This window comes from Sardina pilchardus, chromosome 3, assembly GCF_963854185.1.
Source record: "Sardina pilchardus chromosome 3, fSarPil1.1, whole genome shotgun sequence".
NCBI lineage: Eukaryota > Metazoa > Chordata > Actinopteri > Clupeiformes > Clupeidae > Sardina > Sardina pilchardus.
Window position 1 is genome coordinate 33047499 of NC_084996.1, and position 15055 is coordinate 33062553.

The 15055-nt window shown below is 45.4% G+C and overlaps 1 protein-coding gene across 5 annotated transcripts in view; it reads right to left on the reverse strand.

Annotated features, from left to right (window-relative positions):
- sdk1a (sidekick cell adhesion molecule 1a) overlaps positions 1–15055 on the reverse strand; it is a 229814-nt gene that overhangs the window by 40912 nt on the left and 173847 nt on the right. For all 5 annotated transcript variants that reach the window (XM_062532947.1, XM_062532946.1, XM_062532945.1 and 2 more), the window contains 8 exons: positions 14372–14487; positions 13765–13960; positions 13057–13155; positions 10524–10715; positions 9246–9367; positions 7172–7281; positions 6461–6611; positions 4328–4565 (listed from right to left, as the gene is read on the reverse strand). In XM_062532947.1, coding sequence (XP_062388931.1) covers positions 4328–4565; positions 6461–6611; positions 7172–7281; positions 9246–9367; positions 10524–10715; positions 13057–13155; positions 13765–13960; positions 14372–14487 — 1224 coding nt within the window. The remainder of the gene's footprint in view (positions 1–4327; positions 4566–6460; positions 6612–7171; positions 7282–9245; positions 9368–10523; positions 10716–13056; positions 13156–13764; positions 13961–14371; positions 14488–15055) is intronic.

The window sequence follows — 15055 nt, forward strand, 5'->3', positions numbered from 1 at the left end:
TCAGGTCAACCAAAGAGAAGCAGAGAGAGTGACCAGAGGAAGGGAAGGGAAGTGGAGGTGGAGAGTAAATACAGTACAAGCATGTGCAGCTGTGCACGGACAAGCAAACAGAGAGAGAGAGAACATGTGAGAACAAATGAGTGGGAGTAAGATGGAGATAGGGAAGGAGAGAGAAAGACAGAAATAGAGAGAGTGAGAGACAGAAAGAAAGACAAACAGAAAAGGAGAGAGCAAAAGAGGCAGTGTGTGAGAAAGCAGAATGTGTCTACAAAAGCTGGAGATCTCTCTCTCTCTCTCTGTCTGTCCCTCTCTCCGTCTCCCTCTCTCCCTCTCTCTCTCTCGCTATGTCCCTCTCTCCGTCTCCCTCTCTCTCTCTCTCTCTCGCTCTGTCCCTCTCTCCCTCTCTCCCTCTCTCTCTCTCTCTGTCCCTCTCTCCGTCTCCCTCTCTCCCTCTCTCCCTCTCTCTCTCTCTCTCTGGGCCGCTGGACTGCATCAGGCCACAGCAGGGCGGCCTCCTGGAGCTTTGGAGGGAGCTGCTGATAAACACTTAGAGGCGGCCAGGGCTCATCAGGCAGCCAGCGGCGGCGGCGGCCGAGACGTCTCCCCACCTGCGCCTGGTGCGCACCATTACGCCATGACATCCCATTAGAAACCTCTGCCATCAAACGCACCTCATTTTCTGATTACAGTTGCTGGAGCGCGTCACTCCAAATGGGTTTATTAAAAGTCTGATACTCTGACCATGGCTCTCTCATTCTCTCAAGCCTCCTCTCTCTCTCTCTCTCTTATTCTCTCTCTCTCGCTCGCTCTCTCTCTCTCTCTTCTATTCTCTCTCTCGCTCTCTCTTTCCCGCTGCGGATTCCCAGCATTCTTGGACCATAAAGCTCCACTTGTGGGTGTCAGTCTGCAGTAGAGCGGGGAGCAGTGGAAGAGGGAGGAGAGGGTGGGGATGGGAGATAAGTGGAGGACACCATGGGTTGCGAGGGCAGGCAATCACCATTCAGCTTATCTGCAAGGGAAGGGGCTGCATTCACAAGGCCCCCTCAAATCAAACAGGGATTGCTGCTTGAGTGCTGAGCATGTGGAGAAGATCACAAGTGCTGACACAGGGTAGGAGGAGGAGAGGAGAGAAGCACAGAGAGAGCGCACTAATCCAGCAACCACCTGTTCCTAGCGCAGTGTTTCATTTAGCCCACAGAGTGAGCACCAGATGTTCCATCTACAGGAAATGCACAGATAGGCATATGCTTAGCTGCCGGTGAGCCCACGACAGGAGATGTATGGCTTTGCTCATTTGTGCTCCCCACTTCAGTTGCCTCTCTCTGTCAAAGCTTCCCAAAGACGCAGCTATGTTCATGTGTTTAATGGAGAGTTGAGCAGGTACAAGAACAAGAACAACCGGGCCTATGCATGATGTTGGCTAGAGACAACTTTGATGCAAAATATACATTTCCCACAGTGCCGGAACAGATACAGGGGCAATATGGTCATAGAATACCTGGAGGGCGTAAAGTGCCCTCCATAAGTATTTGAACACATGCTAAAGTTGACTATAAAGAGGAATATAAAATCATCTTTTGGAAATTGGTCTTAATGCCTTAAATAAAAAAAAGAGGAAATACTCAACCTTTAAAGGGAAACTATGCAGGATTGGCGATATCCTCGCCAGTTTCATTAATTTCATTATTTTCTCTGCAGAGCTTCCCCATACAGCTTTAGCGTGTTTATTTCACAAAACTCCTCAATCCATCAGTCTATCGTGCCTTTTCATAAGACTTTCCATGACACTTCCTGGAGTAGACCATGGGTGCGTGCCCTAGGGCTCCTGAAATTGCAAGCGTGGTTCTACCGCTACAGACCACTAGAGTGGCCGAAAGAACTCATTTAATCATATATAACAGTATGGAACGAATTGATTAACTGAAAAACGTTGCATAGTTTACCTTTAAGGACACCAATTTTCCTTGTGAATGAATAATGTATCATAAATAATGATGTTGGGCTATTTTAATTCCAAAGGCCAAGGGGAACTTTATCAGGATGCATAGTATCCTGGATCCATGAAATAAGTAGCCTGACTCTCACCAGACCCTTGTAGTTCCGCCATGCTCCACCAGAGGCGTTTCGCTGAGCTCCACACAAGGGTCTGGACGCGAGGGCAATCCAAACCCCTGCCACAGTGATCAAAAAATGAGCAGCCAATCAGGAGCGCCGAAGCGAGTGTTTGATTCAAATAACAATGGCGGCACTCAGCGAGGAGTCTTGTGCTGACATTGATTCTGCTATTTCAACCGCTTTGTCGAATCTATCGAGTATTCATTCTTTCAGAGAATAGTTTTGAAGACATTTGTTGGTGGCAAGGATGTTTTTACTCTTCTTCCGACCGGGTTTGGCAAGAACTTGAAGAAGCCTAGCACGTCATTCAAGATAACAGGCAAGTGGTTTATCAAATCACATGCGAGGATGTTTTACAAGGACCCGCCTTCAGAAATACATCTCCTATCGAGAAGTCCCAGATCCTTGTGTGAAGCAGACAGCGAACTACAGGATCTGGCGAAAGTCAGGTTATGAAATAAGAGGCCTTTAAAATAAAAATCTGCCTGCCTCTATGGGAATTTAACACATATGGTTAACATAGGGGTTCCAATACTTATGACCACTGTATTTTAAGGAAAATATTTATATATTATTCATTCACAAAGAAGATTGATTTCCTTAAATGTTGGATATTTCTGCATTTCTAAATTAAGATCAAGGCATTAAGATCAATTTCCAAAAGATGATTTTATATTCCTCTTTTTAGTCAACTTTAGTATGTGTTCAAATTCTTATGGAGGACACTGTATATGAGGTGATGGTTAGGAACATGTGGGAGTAATCAGAAGTATATAAATGATAAACACCATAACTAACTATAAATACAACTTGGTGGCAGGATATTCCCTTCTGAAAGCTCATCTCCTGCAATCTATGTTAAGGCCAGTGTACATGTAAAAGGAGTTGAAGTTCAGGCTTAGCAGGGCTGGAAAGAGGTACACAAACAAACATTGTGAGTAGTGCATAGTGTGAGTAGTGTATAGTGTGATTAGTGAATAGTGTGAGTAGTGCATAGTGTGAGTAGTGTATAGTCTGAGTAGTGCATTGTGTGAGTAGTGTACAGTGTGAGTAGTGCACAGTGTGAGTAGTGCATAGTCTGAGTAAAGGGTATAGTGTGAGTAGTAAATAGTGTGAGTGGTGTATAGTGTGAGTAGTGCAGTGTGAGTAGTGTAAAGTCTGAGTAGTGCATCATGTGAGTAGTGTACAGTGTGAGTAGTGCGCAGTGTGAGTAGTGTATAGTGTGAGTAGTGCATAGTCTGAGTAGTGAATAGTGTGAGTAGTGTACAGTGTGAGTAGTGCGCAGTGTGAGTAGTGTATAGTGTGAGTAGTGTATAGTGTGAGTAGTGCATAGTGTGAGTAGTGCATAGTGTGAGTAGTGTATAGTGTGAGTAGTGAATAGTGTGAGTAGTGTATAGTCTGAGTAGTGCATTGTGTGAGTAGTGAATAGTGTGAGTAGTGTATAGTGTGAGTAGTGAATAGTGTGAGTAGTGAATCGTGTGAGTAGTGTATAGTCTGAGTAGTGCATTGTGTGAGTAGTGAATAGTGTGAGTAGTGCATAGTGTGAGTAGTGTATAGTGTGAGTAGTGAATAGTGTGAGTAGTGCATTGTGTGAGTAGTGAATAGTGTGAGTAGTGTATAGTGTGAGTAGTGCATAGTGTGAGTAGTGTATAGTGTGAGTAGTGAATAGTGTGAGTAGTGTATAGTCTGAGTAGTGCATTGTGTGAGTAGTGAATAGTGTGAGTAGTGTATAGTGTGAGTAGTGCATAGTGTGAGTAGTGTATAGTGTGAGTAGTGAATAGTGTGAGTAGTGTATAGTCTGAGTAGTGCATAGTGTGAGTAGTGCATAGTGTGAGTAGTGTATAGTGTGAGTAGTGAATAGTGTGAGTAGTGTATAGTCTGAGTAGTGCATTGTGTGAGTAGTGAATAGTGTGAGTAGTGTATAGTGTGAGTAGTGAATAGTGTGAGTAGTGTATAGTCTGAGTAGTGCATGTATGCAGCAGGACATGCTGACAGGACTACAGCACATGGCTGTGGTACTAAATATTAGCCTTATTTGTGTGCTTTTCTGTACATTTGAGTGTCCTTGTATAGTATGTACATGCATTTCCATATGCATTCTCTGAATACCTCTGTGTGCGTGTGTGCGTGTGTGTGTGTGAGTGTGTGAGTGTGTGTGTGTGTGTGTGTGTGTGTGTGTGTGTGTGTGTGTGTGTGTGTGTGTGTGTCTCACCTGACTCTCTGGTCCGGCCCCTGATGACCTTGCTCCAGGGCCCCGGGCCGATGGAGTTGAAGGCCTGGATCTGAAGGGCGTACTCGGTCCACTCCTCCAGGCCCTCAAGGGTCAGCTCCCTCTCCAAGCGGTCATTCACCACCTGCGTGCGTGCCTCGCCCTCCAGATCTGCCCGCCACAAACGCACGCGGTAGCCCACCGTCTCCGGGTTCCCGTTGTACTCCGACTCAGGCAGCGGCTACATCCACACCACAGACAAGACACACTCAGTGACCACAGAGGACCAGTGGACCTGATACTCTAGCTATTCATATCAAAGCCATCAGTCAATTGTGGATTTCATGAGGAACGGTTCAACATTTCCTTCATGATACTGTCAGTTAGAGCACCATATGGTCTATGCATTCCAGGTGGTAGGGCTGCACAGAAATTCAAATCATACATCCACATAAAGTGTTGTACATAGACTTATAACTTGAGACTTTAATGACGACTGTCATCTTCCATACCGCCCCCCCCCCCCCCCCACACACACACACACACACACACCCACACACAAACACAAACTCTCTCTCATAGCAAATGAATGTAATGATTTGGGGAAGCTCCACACTGAATATGAGTGGGGGCGTCTTGACTGGCTCTCATTTTGGTGGCCACTCCCCCCTCTAATCTCTCCGGCTGAGGAGGCTCCGATAGCAAAAATCCAATATCAAGGCTGGCGGGCCCCACACATCAGTGTTCTTTATTTCATGTGGAAATCGATAGACGTCTCGGGCCCCTCACGAATCCAGGCAGGCCACGCCAGCACGTTCCACGGCCAGCGTAATGACACTTTATGAGCAAATGATGAGAAATAGTCTCCGCCTGATAGTTCCCTTGAACCAGATCTTGGAGTATCAGCTTTTTGCATGGATCATCTCTCAGAGAAATAAAAAAAAAATGGGACAGTAATGTGAAAAGACGCCTTGAATAATTTAGCTGCTTTCAGCTGAGCAAGGACAAAAAAGAGGAGGGAAAAAAGAGCTGTTCTCAACTCTTAGGCCTCTATCATTTCCCAGCGTCCACGCCGCGGCTCTTGTCTTCCAGGCGGCCGCTGTAGCTGTCAGAGTACGCCCGGGCTCCTTGCCTTGTGGTGACATTAGCTAAACACTAAAAAAGGTCAGGTACTCAGGTCCCTTGCCGAGGAGACGCTGGTTGGAGAATTAGCGACATGACAGAGCAGAGGCGTCTGGAGACAGGAACAAGTGTGTGAGCCCTCAGCTCAACCTGTTTTACAGCCAGACGAGCGCTGCTCTAGGAGGGGAGGATAAGAGTGCCAGGTGTGGAAGAGACAGAGAGAGACACAGAGAGAGACAGAGAGAGAGAGAGAACTACAGAGAGGGATTGAGAACAAAGAGAGGTAGCAATACAGAAAAAGTGAGAAAGAATGAGCTTGGCAGAGTTAAAGAGACTGGCAAATAGAGACTGAAAAACTATCTACAGCTTTTTATATACAGGCACACACACACACACACATAGGGAGAGAGAGAGAGAAAGAGAGAGAGAGAGAGAGAGAGAGAGAGAGAGAGAGAGAGAGAGAGAGAAGCACTTCAAAGCTCTGAGTAACATATAATAACCCATGCCTTGTGTTTGTTTGCTTTTTTCTTTGTTTGTTTTAGCCTTTCATCCATCTATTTAATTTCCGTTTCTTTTATTCAGGATTATTTTTATCCTTTCTGATTATTATCATCAATTACTTTTGCTACAAATGTTTGCTTTTGTAGCAATGAAAATACAGTACACTGAACAGTCATGCCAATAAAGCACATTCAATTGAAATTAAAATTGAGAAAGAGAAAGAGAGAGAGAGAGAGAGAGAGAGAGAGGGAAAGAGAAACAGAAAAAGAGAAGCATCAGAATGGTAGAGGTGTTCTTTTGTCTTGAGAGGAACAACCATATAGGGAAAATAGGAGAAAAGTGTGGAGAAGGAGAGAGACAGAGTGATTGAGAAAGAGAGTCAGTATTACTGTATGGCAGACAGCATTGTAGAGAGAGAGAGAGAGAGTGTGTGTGTGTGTGTGTGTGTGTGTGTGTGTGTGTGTGTGTGTGTGTTGCAGACTAGAGAGAAGGAAAGGCATGGAGCTACTGTACCATCCAGCGCAGCCATAGGCTGGTCTCACTGGCGGTGCGCACGCTCACGCTGCCAGGGGCGACATCAGGGGGAGCCTGCAGAGTCTGGATAACCCGCGACGGCACACTCTCTGGGCTCGCCCCCACCACGTTGACCTGACGCATCCGGAACCTGGGACCACACACACACACACACACACACACACACACACACACGCATACACAAACATTTCCATATATCTGCACACAAATGATGGCACAGATATGAGAATAAATCTTTTCTGTCTGCCCTTGCCTGTAGAAACATGTCTTTTTTCACTTTGTTGTCAGAGAGGGTGCTGCTTATCGCGTGTGTGGAGGTGTGATATTTGTGTGATGCATGGTGTGATCGTGCTGCATGATAAAACAAGAAATGTCACATACGGTAATGCTTGGGCTCTGCCCTGGGGTTGTGTTCAATAACAGCTTACAGACTCACGACAATCTTATAGCTCACAAATGTGCAAATGCTGCAACCAATTACAGGATTATGGGCACAACACATATTTTCCTTTATGTGCTCTTCCACAAAAATATCTGTGTGTGTGTGTGTGTGTGTGTGTGTGTGTGTGTGTGTGTGTGTGTTTGCATGTGTGTATGCGTGTGCGTGTGGTGGTGTGGTGTGTGAAAGCATGAGCATAATATGCATCCGTGTCAGTGCTTGAGTGTGAGTGGAGGTGTATTGTGACTCACCTGTAGTAGGTGAAAGGGGCGAGGTCAGGCACCTCCAGCACCTGAGCGTCCGGATCGTTCTCCCTCTCATACATCACCTTCCACTCCTCATCCTCGCCAATGTTCCCCACCTGCACCCAACACAACCACACACTGACATTTACATTTGGCCATTTCCAAAGAGAATCCCAACACAGCAATCATCCACTCTCAGGCATACACAATGACATGCACAAACCTCTAGAGCGAGCGCTCATCTCAAAGCGTCCGTGCTTGTGTTCAAATATTGCTTCTCGTGTGCAATCACTCTAAAATGCAGTAATGACTGGCGTCTATTTCACAAGAACTCTCAAAGAAATGACACTGTGAGGAGAGCCCACGGAAGACAACACCATCTCTCCTGTAGCCTGTATAGGTCTCTGAGCCATAGACACTGGCAGCACATTTAAAACAAAGGGTTAAGGGAAACCTTGTGTACATTCACAACAACCACCCAGTCACTGGTTCACCATAGTGAATAGTTAAATAGTACTTATTCACCATAGAGTGCACAATGTAGTGAATAACTGCACGTTTGGAACCCAGACCTCTTGTTGTGTAAGGGTCTCTGCAGCTGAGGCACTTGAAGGCACTTGCACACTTGGAGACAAGTGCAGGGAGCGCCATCCAGCCCCAGACGTTGGGGAGCTCCGTGTGAAGCCTGGGTTCTGGCGCGAATCAAAGCTCGCGGCACGCAGGGAGATTTACAAAGACCAATGGAGTGTACTGTATGTGGTAAGCATATATGCCAAGGTGATGGATTGGAGCCGAGTGCCACCTCCTGCTGGTGACTGCTGTTGTGTTTTATGGCTCCTGTGTATGCAGAGTCTCTCTCCAGCACTCTCACCCCCTCTCGTTCACCCCCATCTCTCTCTCTCTCTCTCTCTCTCTCTCTCTCTCTTGCTCCTGCCTTTCTTCCCTTCTCCTCTGGCTCTTTCGCTCCTGCTCCCTCCGTCTCTTTTACCCTCCTCTAGTTGTTCATTCTGCAAGTGACTTTTTTCAAATTATTTTTCCCTGTGACACCTTCCTGTGCTTTTTAGACAGCCTGCCATATGAGAAACTCTGGCATTCAAGGAGGCAGACTCAGAGAGTTCAAGCTGAATTCCCTTGCAAGTTTGGGAAAACAAGCATCTCTGGAACATGCCATCCAAGGAGAATAGTTGCAAATCAAACCAGTTCAATTGTGTGCTTTCAACATCATGTCTGGATAAAGAAGGATGCATCATGCCAAAGACCAACACGGCACTAATTACACATCTACTGTATCACAATGTGCTTTAATTACTTGCCAGAAGAGTGTGTATTACAACAATGTAATAAAGCTGAAAACAAGGCTCCAGTCTCTAGTCATGGAGATCTGTTCACAGCTCTATTCAGTGATTAACGCAGTTGTCATGTTGTGATGAAATGTTCTGCATTTGTTTTGTGCGTTTGGTGTGCACTGACGATTTTCAGATTTCCACTAGATAAACACAAACAGCTCTGGTCTGGTGAAGCAGACAGGGTTTCATCTTATTTACTCCCTATCTCTTTCACAATGAATAAAGATATCTTGTTAGTCTGAAGACCTAAAAACAAGTGAGCGTTTGTACACTGAATGTCTTGCTGTGTGTGGCTGTAATTCTTGAAACACACTGGTCTTATGTGGAGAGCAAAAATACATTTAAATACATACTAGAAAAATATAAATCATAAGAAAAAGACAATCCTTCTTATGGGCTTCCACTTCATCTCTGTACAGCTGTACAACAAGCTCAGTCTTTTTTCAGGCCTTGCAGCCACTCTAGACGTCTAGACAAGTATTAGGCAATACTCTTGATATTTGTGAACCTTTGTTATGTGGTGAGAATATAAAGGCCTTGAACAGTCTGTGGAAGATATCTGTGAATGTGTACAAATGAAGTAAAAAAATGCGCTTGTGAGTGTTTTGTTTGGCTGGGACATGTCAGTTACATGTCAATGCTGTATCCTGGTTTTGCTTTGACTCAAGTTGTGCACAGGATAAGGCTGAATGTCCAAAGGTTAAAGGGAAGGATGGTCTCTGTAAATCACTCACCTGGCCTTCCACAACCCACTTAGAGATGGATGTTTTCCCATCATCTCCAGCACGGAACTTCAGTGTTGCAGAGCGGGGGCTTATTTTCGAGATAACCAAATTTGACGGGGGGCCAGGAAGCTCTGGAAATTACAAACACAAACCACACACACACACACACACACACAATTTGAAATGCAACACATAATCTGCCACACATTTTGGGGAATCCAAGGGAGGCATTAATGACTTTTTTGACTGGGCTATCATTTCATCATCCCTCAGATCCTCTTGAGCAGATGAGGTGAGGGTGCAGGACACACTTCAGACTGAGCCCTGAGACTAAGGGAGACATCTTAAAGATGGGGGGAAAGTCCCTTGGGAGAAATCTTGCTACTTTTCTTTTGTTGTTGGAAACTTTGATGAAATTACTCTGGAATTAAATCAAATAGCAGATGACGGTTAGCCTCCCATCTGCCAGAAATCCCTGCAGAGAATCATATCTGTCTGTTCCTCTCATGTCCCACAATAAGCAATTTATCAGCCAGCATTATAGCTTTAGCTTGGCATTTGGCCAGTTAAGCATTTGTCTTCCTCGCTGAGAGAACTTCTGCCTCTAAGCTAGCTTTAAATGAATATTTTCCCCTTCTAGCGTGACGTTTGATTTATAGCTGAGTATGGAAAACAGCTCGCTTCCTTCCAGAGAAGCAAGCCTTAGAAAAATCATTGCTCACGTTCACAGTTCCTGGTGATGTGGGAGCAAGCCCGAGGACCGCAAGCAAGTGGTTCTGTATGATCTGACAGGAACAAGCTTACCCCCTTGAGTCACAACAGACGTTTCCTCACACAAACACACACACACACACACACACACACACACACACACACACAAAAGCAGAAACACACACACACACAAGCAGAAACACACACACACACACACACACACACACAAGCAGAAACACACACACAAACACACACATACCTGACTGCCAGGGTAGGACTCTACGGAGCCTCATACCTGAGACTCAAAACAAATGTGGCAGTGAACGCCTCAAGCCACTGCAGGTGTCAGGAGAGTGGCCCTGAAGAACGCGCTAGCTTAATGTAAACACTAGCATTGCTTCAGCACTGGGGAACAGAGGAGCACCAGCCATGGCTTTCCTGAACACTGGAAATCTGTTGGTGCTTTTGTACGTGTGTGTATTCTGTATGTGTGTCTGTGCACACGGGTGTGTGTGTGTGTGTGTGTGTGTGAGTGTGTGTGTGTGTGTGTGTGTGTGTGCCTGTGTGGGTCCTCACCTGGGGGCACTCCTGAGGAGATGGTGGAGGAGGTGACAGTTCCGACTCCAGCCTCTGTAATGGCCGCCACCTCCAGGGTGTAGGTGGTGAGCGAGGTCAGGCCCAGCACCTTGTACTCCAGCGTGGTGTTGGACATGGTCCGCGTCACCCGCGTCGAGTTCCTCCCCGGCACCTCCCAGGATATGAGGTATCCTGTCCAGGAAGCACACACAAACAACTTCAAGACTTTACACAGAAAGCATATCTACAGTATGTGCCGCCCAACTAGTGGATAACTTCTTTTTTCTTTCTGTCTCATTTGCTCTTGTTTTTTGTTTGTGTGTGTGTGTGTGTGTGTGTGTGCGCGTGTGTGTGTGTGTGTGTGTGTGTGTGTGTGTGGCTGCTGAGGTCTACAGTTGGTTAACAACTCTGTGGAGTGAGGGGCGTGGAGGGGAGGGGGGTTTGGGTTGGAACGAGCTGAAATAAAGCATTCCTTTCCTAGCCACCCTGTTGGTGGAGGCGGGCGACCCCTGTGTAGTGAGTTGTCTGGACCCTGCCCCCTGCCCCCTAACCTGCGTCTAACTGAGACTAATAGCCAGGAGAGCTCCTGTGTAATTTGCTGTTTATTGGGAGTATTTTCTCCCTCAGTCAGCACTGTTTCCAATCACGGAATGTCCTCTCCCATCCAGGCACTCATAAATCAAGGTTTGCACTGAGAGACCCGGCAAAGGGAGCTGAGCCTACCCCACATTCAAAGGGCAGCACTGCGGCGCCGAGCGATATAGACAAGGGCCATTCAGTCTAATGTACTCGCAATCTCATTTCTTTCCATGTCCTTAATCTACATCCAATGCCATTCTTCTCTCCTGGTCTTTAATCTGGCCAACGTATCACACAATGCTTTCCTGCATTACTCTCCATCTGATCGCATTCTTTCTTTCTCTTTCTTCCTCTCTCTACCTGTCTCTCTCCTCTCTCTCTCTTTCTCTCCATCTCTCTGTGAGAGAAAGGCTTGCCAATAACTTCCTTCTCTCTTTTACCTTTCCCTTTGATTTTTGTGGCCCGTCCTGCTTAGTGATGACGCAAGCTAAAGTGGCCATGTTTGATTTGCTTTCCCGCGTAAGGGCTTGTTGCTAATTGATTCCTTATAGCAGTTTTAATAGCGGCTTCATGAGATGCGTTAAACCACTTTTTTCCCTTCTTTGTTCTCACCCGGGGGCTCTAAAAAGCCTGTCTGGGAAAGCGAGGGAGTGGAGAAAAGGTGAGAGGCAGAGATATTTCTGCCTACATTGTGCGATAACAACGCCAAGATAATTGCCTTTTGTACAAAGAGCCAATGAAGTGTTAAATAGAAGTGTACCCATTAATAGAGCTGGAGAAACAGCCGATACCTGCTTAATCAGAATAGAACACCTTTCCAAAGACAAGCCTCTCCCATCTAACGCACAGCTCAACTATATCTGACCAACACAAGTGGCGCAGGGGGAAATGGGGGTGTGGAGACTAGAGGAGTCCTAGACGCAATGAATCATCCTGACAGACAAAACAGGGTTTCAGGAATGCTTGACGGCATATGAAATGCCTCTTAAAAGTTCAGACAAGTAGGGTTGCAATCTAAAACGGGAGCGCGAGTGAACGCTAAAAAAGTGGCACTGTGGGCAATCTATTACAATCCGTACACTGGAGTAGAAAGAGTCAGAGGTAGGCTATTCTGACAAAAAAGTAAACACTTTTATGAGAAGCTATGAGACAGCACAATACAGCACAAAAGCACACAACATCAGCTTTTGGGGAGGCAGCAGAATTACAGTCATTTCAGCAGGTGCTGGGACGCAACATAAAGAATGCCTAGTGTGTTGTGTTGGAGCTGGGGAAAGCCTTTACAGGTGTGTGTGTGTGTGTGTGTGTGTGTGTGTGTGTGTGCCCACACTGCATTCATACTGTTTGACAGCCAGTTCATGCTGTGACAGATTACAGAGTATAGACAGGTCTGTTTTTATGTCTATCAAAGGAGTAGCCTAAAGTGTCAAAGACATTTAGAGTCTCACTGCTGCTGCCTCAAATCTCCAAAACACCAATATTCTGTTAATACTGCTTTTGCATATTTACCTTTTCACTTGTTTTATTTTGATAAATACTGCCGTTCAAAAGTTTGAGGTCACTAACACAATTTCCATTCCACTCCATTATTGACAAAATACCAGCTGATATGAGATCAGTAGCAGTTTTCAGATCACAATAAGTGCTTACATAATTGGAGAAGGGTTCTTCAGTGTTTTCTCAGTTAGCCTTTCAAAATGATATCAAATTAGTAAACAGAATGTGCCTTTGGAGAATTGGATGAATGGCTGTTGATAATGACCAGCTGTGTACTTGTAGATATTGCATTAAAGATTGCACTTATTCACAACATTAATGATGAAAACAAGGACATTTCTAAATGACTCCCCACTTTTGAATGGTAGTGAATATTATTGTAAGATTTAGAAAATAGCTGTGTGAGTGCTAGTGGCATGGCTGTGTCACTGAGAGGAAAGACTCCCACTAGTCTCACCTGAGACGATGCCGTTCTTCTCTATGGGCTCCTCCCAGCTTACTCTCAGGGAAGTGTCCAGGATCTCTGTAAAGCTCAAGTGACCAACAGGGCCCGGCGCTGTAAAAAAAAAAAAAAACTGTAAGCACTTTCTATAATAACATATGATTATTTATCATTTACATAGTATGGTTCACAGCAAAGCATATAGCAAAAACTGTAAAGTACAAATCCTGATCCAATTCCATTGGGTGGGTGCTCCAGCAGCATCAGACAATATAAAGAGGGCATATGTAGATGGCCAGAGCTCATGCTGTGTTTGCAGCATGGACTCATTTACACCACACACAAACACCATTAGGCTGATTAGGAATGTCACCGGGTGATAACAACTGCTCAGGTGCTATCTGATCCTGTGCCACTTAAGGAGTTTCTATGGCAACCACTATAATGAGTCCTATAGTATAGGCCTACTGCTTGTCACACAACTAGTCATACTAAGCACTCAGCATGTCTAGAGTAGAATTTAATTGGCTGTAAAGGAGGGTCTGTCTGTGTCTGTGTTTGTGCGTGCGTGTGTGTGTATGTGTGAGTGCCCACAGATACCTATCTGAAATGATAACACACAATATATGTTCCCTCTACAAACACCATTTAGAAAAAGGTATGAACAGTGATACAGTATATGACAAATCTGCCACAGTATCGGGTGAGAGAGAATCTACTTACTGTCCTCGTGAGTCTGGACAAGTCTAGGAACGCTCCTGGGCCCGTTGCCTGGGGTTGTGAAGCACAACACCGATGTCAGATACCAAGTGAACTTCTTCAGGCCGGTGATGTAGCCAATGTGCCGGGTGCCGTGGTAGTCCGGGGTGATGGTCGCTACAGTCATGGCTTCAGGGGTGTGTTCAGGCCAGGCCATAAGCTGAGGAAGAAGAGACCATCAACTCATAGGGGGCACTGCATCTAATTTGGGTGTCTGTCATTTCCCTTTGTTCAAAAAATTAATATTAAAAAATGAGTAGGTCCCCATAGAATCACTCGACTGGAACAAGATGCACCATGTTCAAGCAAACAAATCTGAACATTTATGTGATCTCTACACTGAGAATAAGTCATTTTAGAGGCTGAGTCAGACCCAAATACCTAGCTCTGACAAAAGAGACGTTGGGTGATTTTAAATATCACAGGCACCGCACCTCATCCCACACTGCAGGAAATTAGCAAGAGCACACAATGAGGCACAAATAGGCATATCTTGAGCCCTTTAACCCAAGATTCATAACTCCAGCAGAAATTGTTGCTGGAGGGAAACATTAGAGAGATGGATGTTCACCTTATAGCCTTGATTGATGCCATTGATGAACTGTTGAGGTGGTGGATTCCAGGTGAACCGGATTGTGGTCGAGTTGACAGCTGTAGCCTCCACTCCTTGGGGGGGCGCTGTGGGGACTGAAAGAGGGAGTGTGGTTTGATGACAATGAAAAAATACAAAAATGACTGTACAGTTACTACAATTGTTTTCATTTAAGAGTCAGTTGCAACCTGTAACTGCTATGACTGACTCAATACATATGGTTGTGCGTAGTTTGCATGCATGCCTTTTTTACGAAACTGCTAATGAGATGAATGAGAACACCAAAATACCATGTCTAAAACATTATGTCTACGAGGACTTTGAGAACTGATTTCAAATGGATGAGAATATCACTGGTTGGTGTGAATGGGAAATAATGACAAAAGCCCTCAGTAAGGCATGTCACTGCAGAATCTGAACTAATTCCTTAAATGTGAACTAACTCACTCTTGTGGACATTAATAATCCTGCTTTCATTCTACTGACAGAACGGAGGACATCCATCTGAGATAAATGAGGCCGTAAGACTCACTGCACTCATGCACAGACTGTCTCTCTCAACTCAAGTGGAGGGAAATGGGTTCTATCTCTGGGCATTATGAGAGGCGGAATGGCTGTGCTCGGTGGCGACGGCTTGTTTCCAGGTAACTACCTACGCACAGG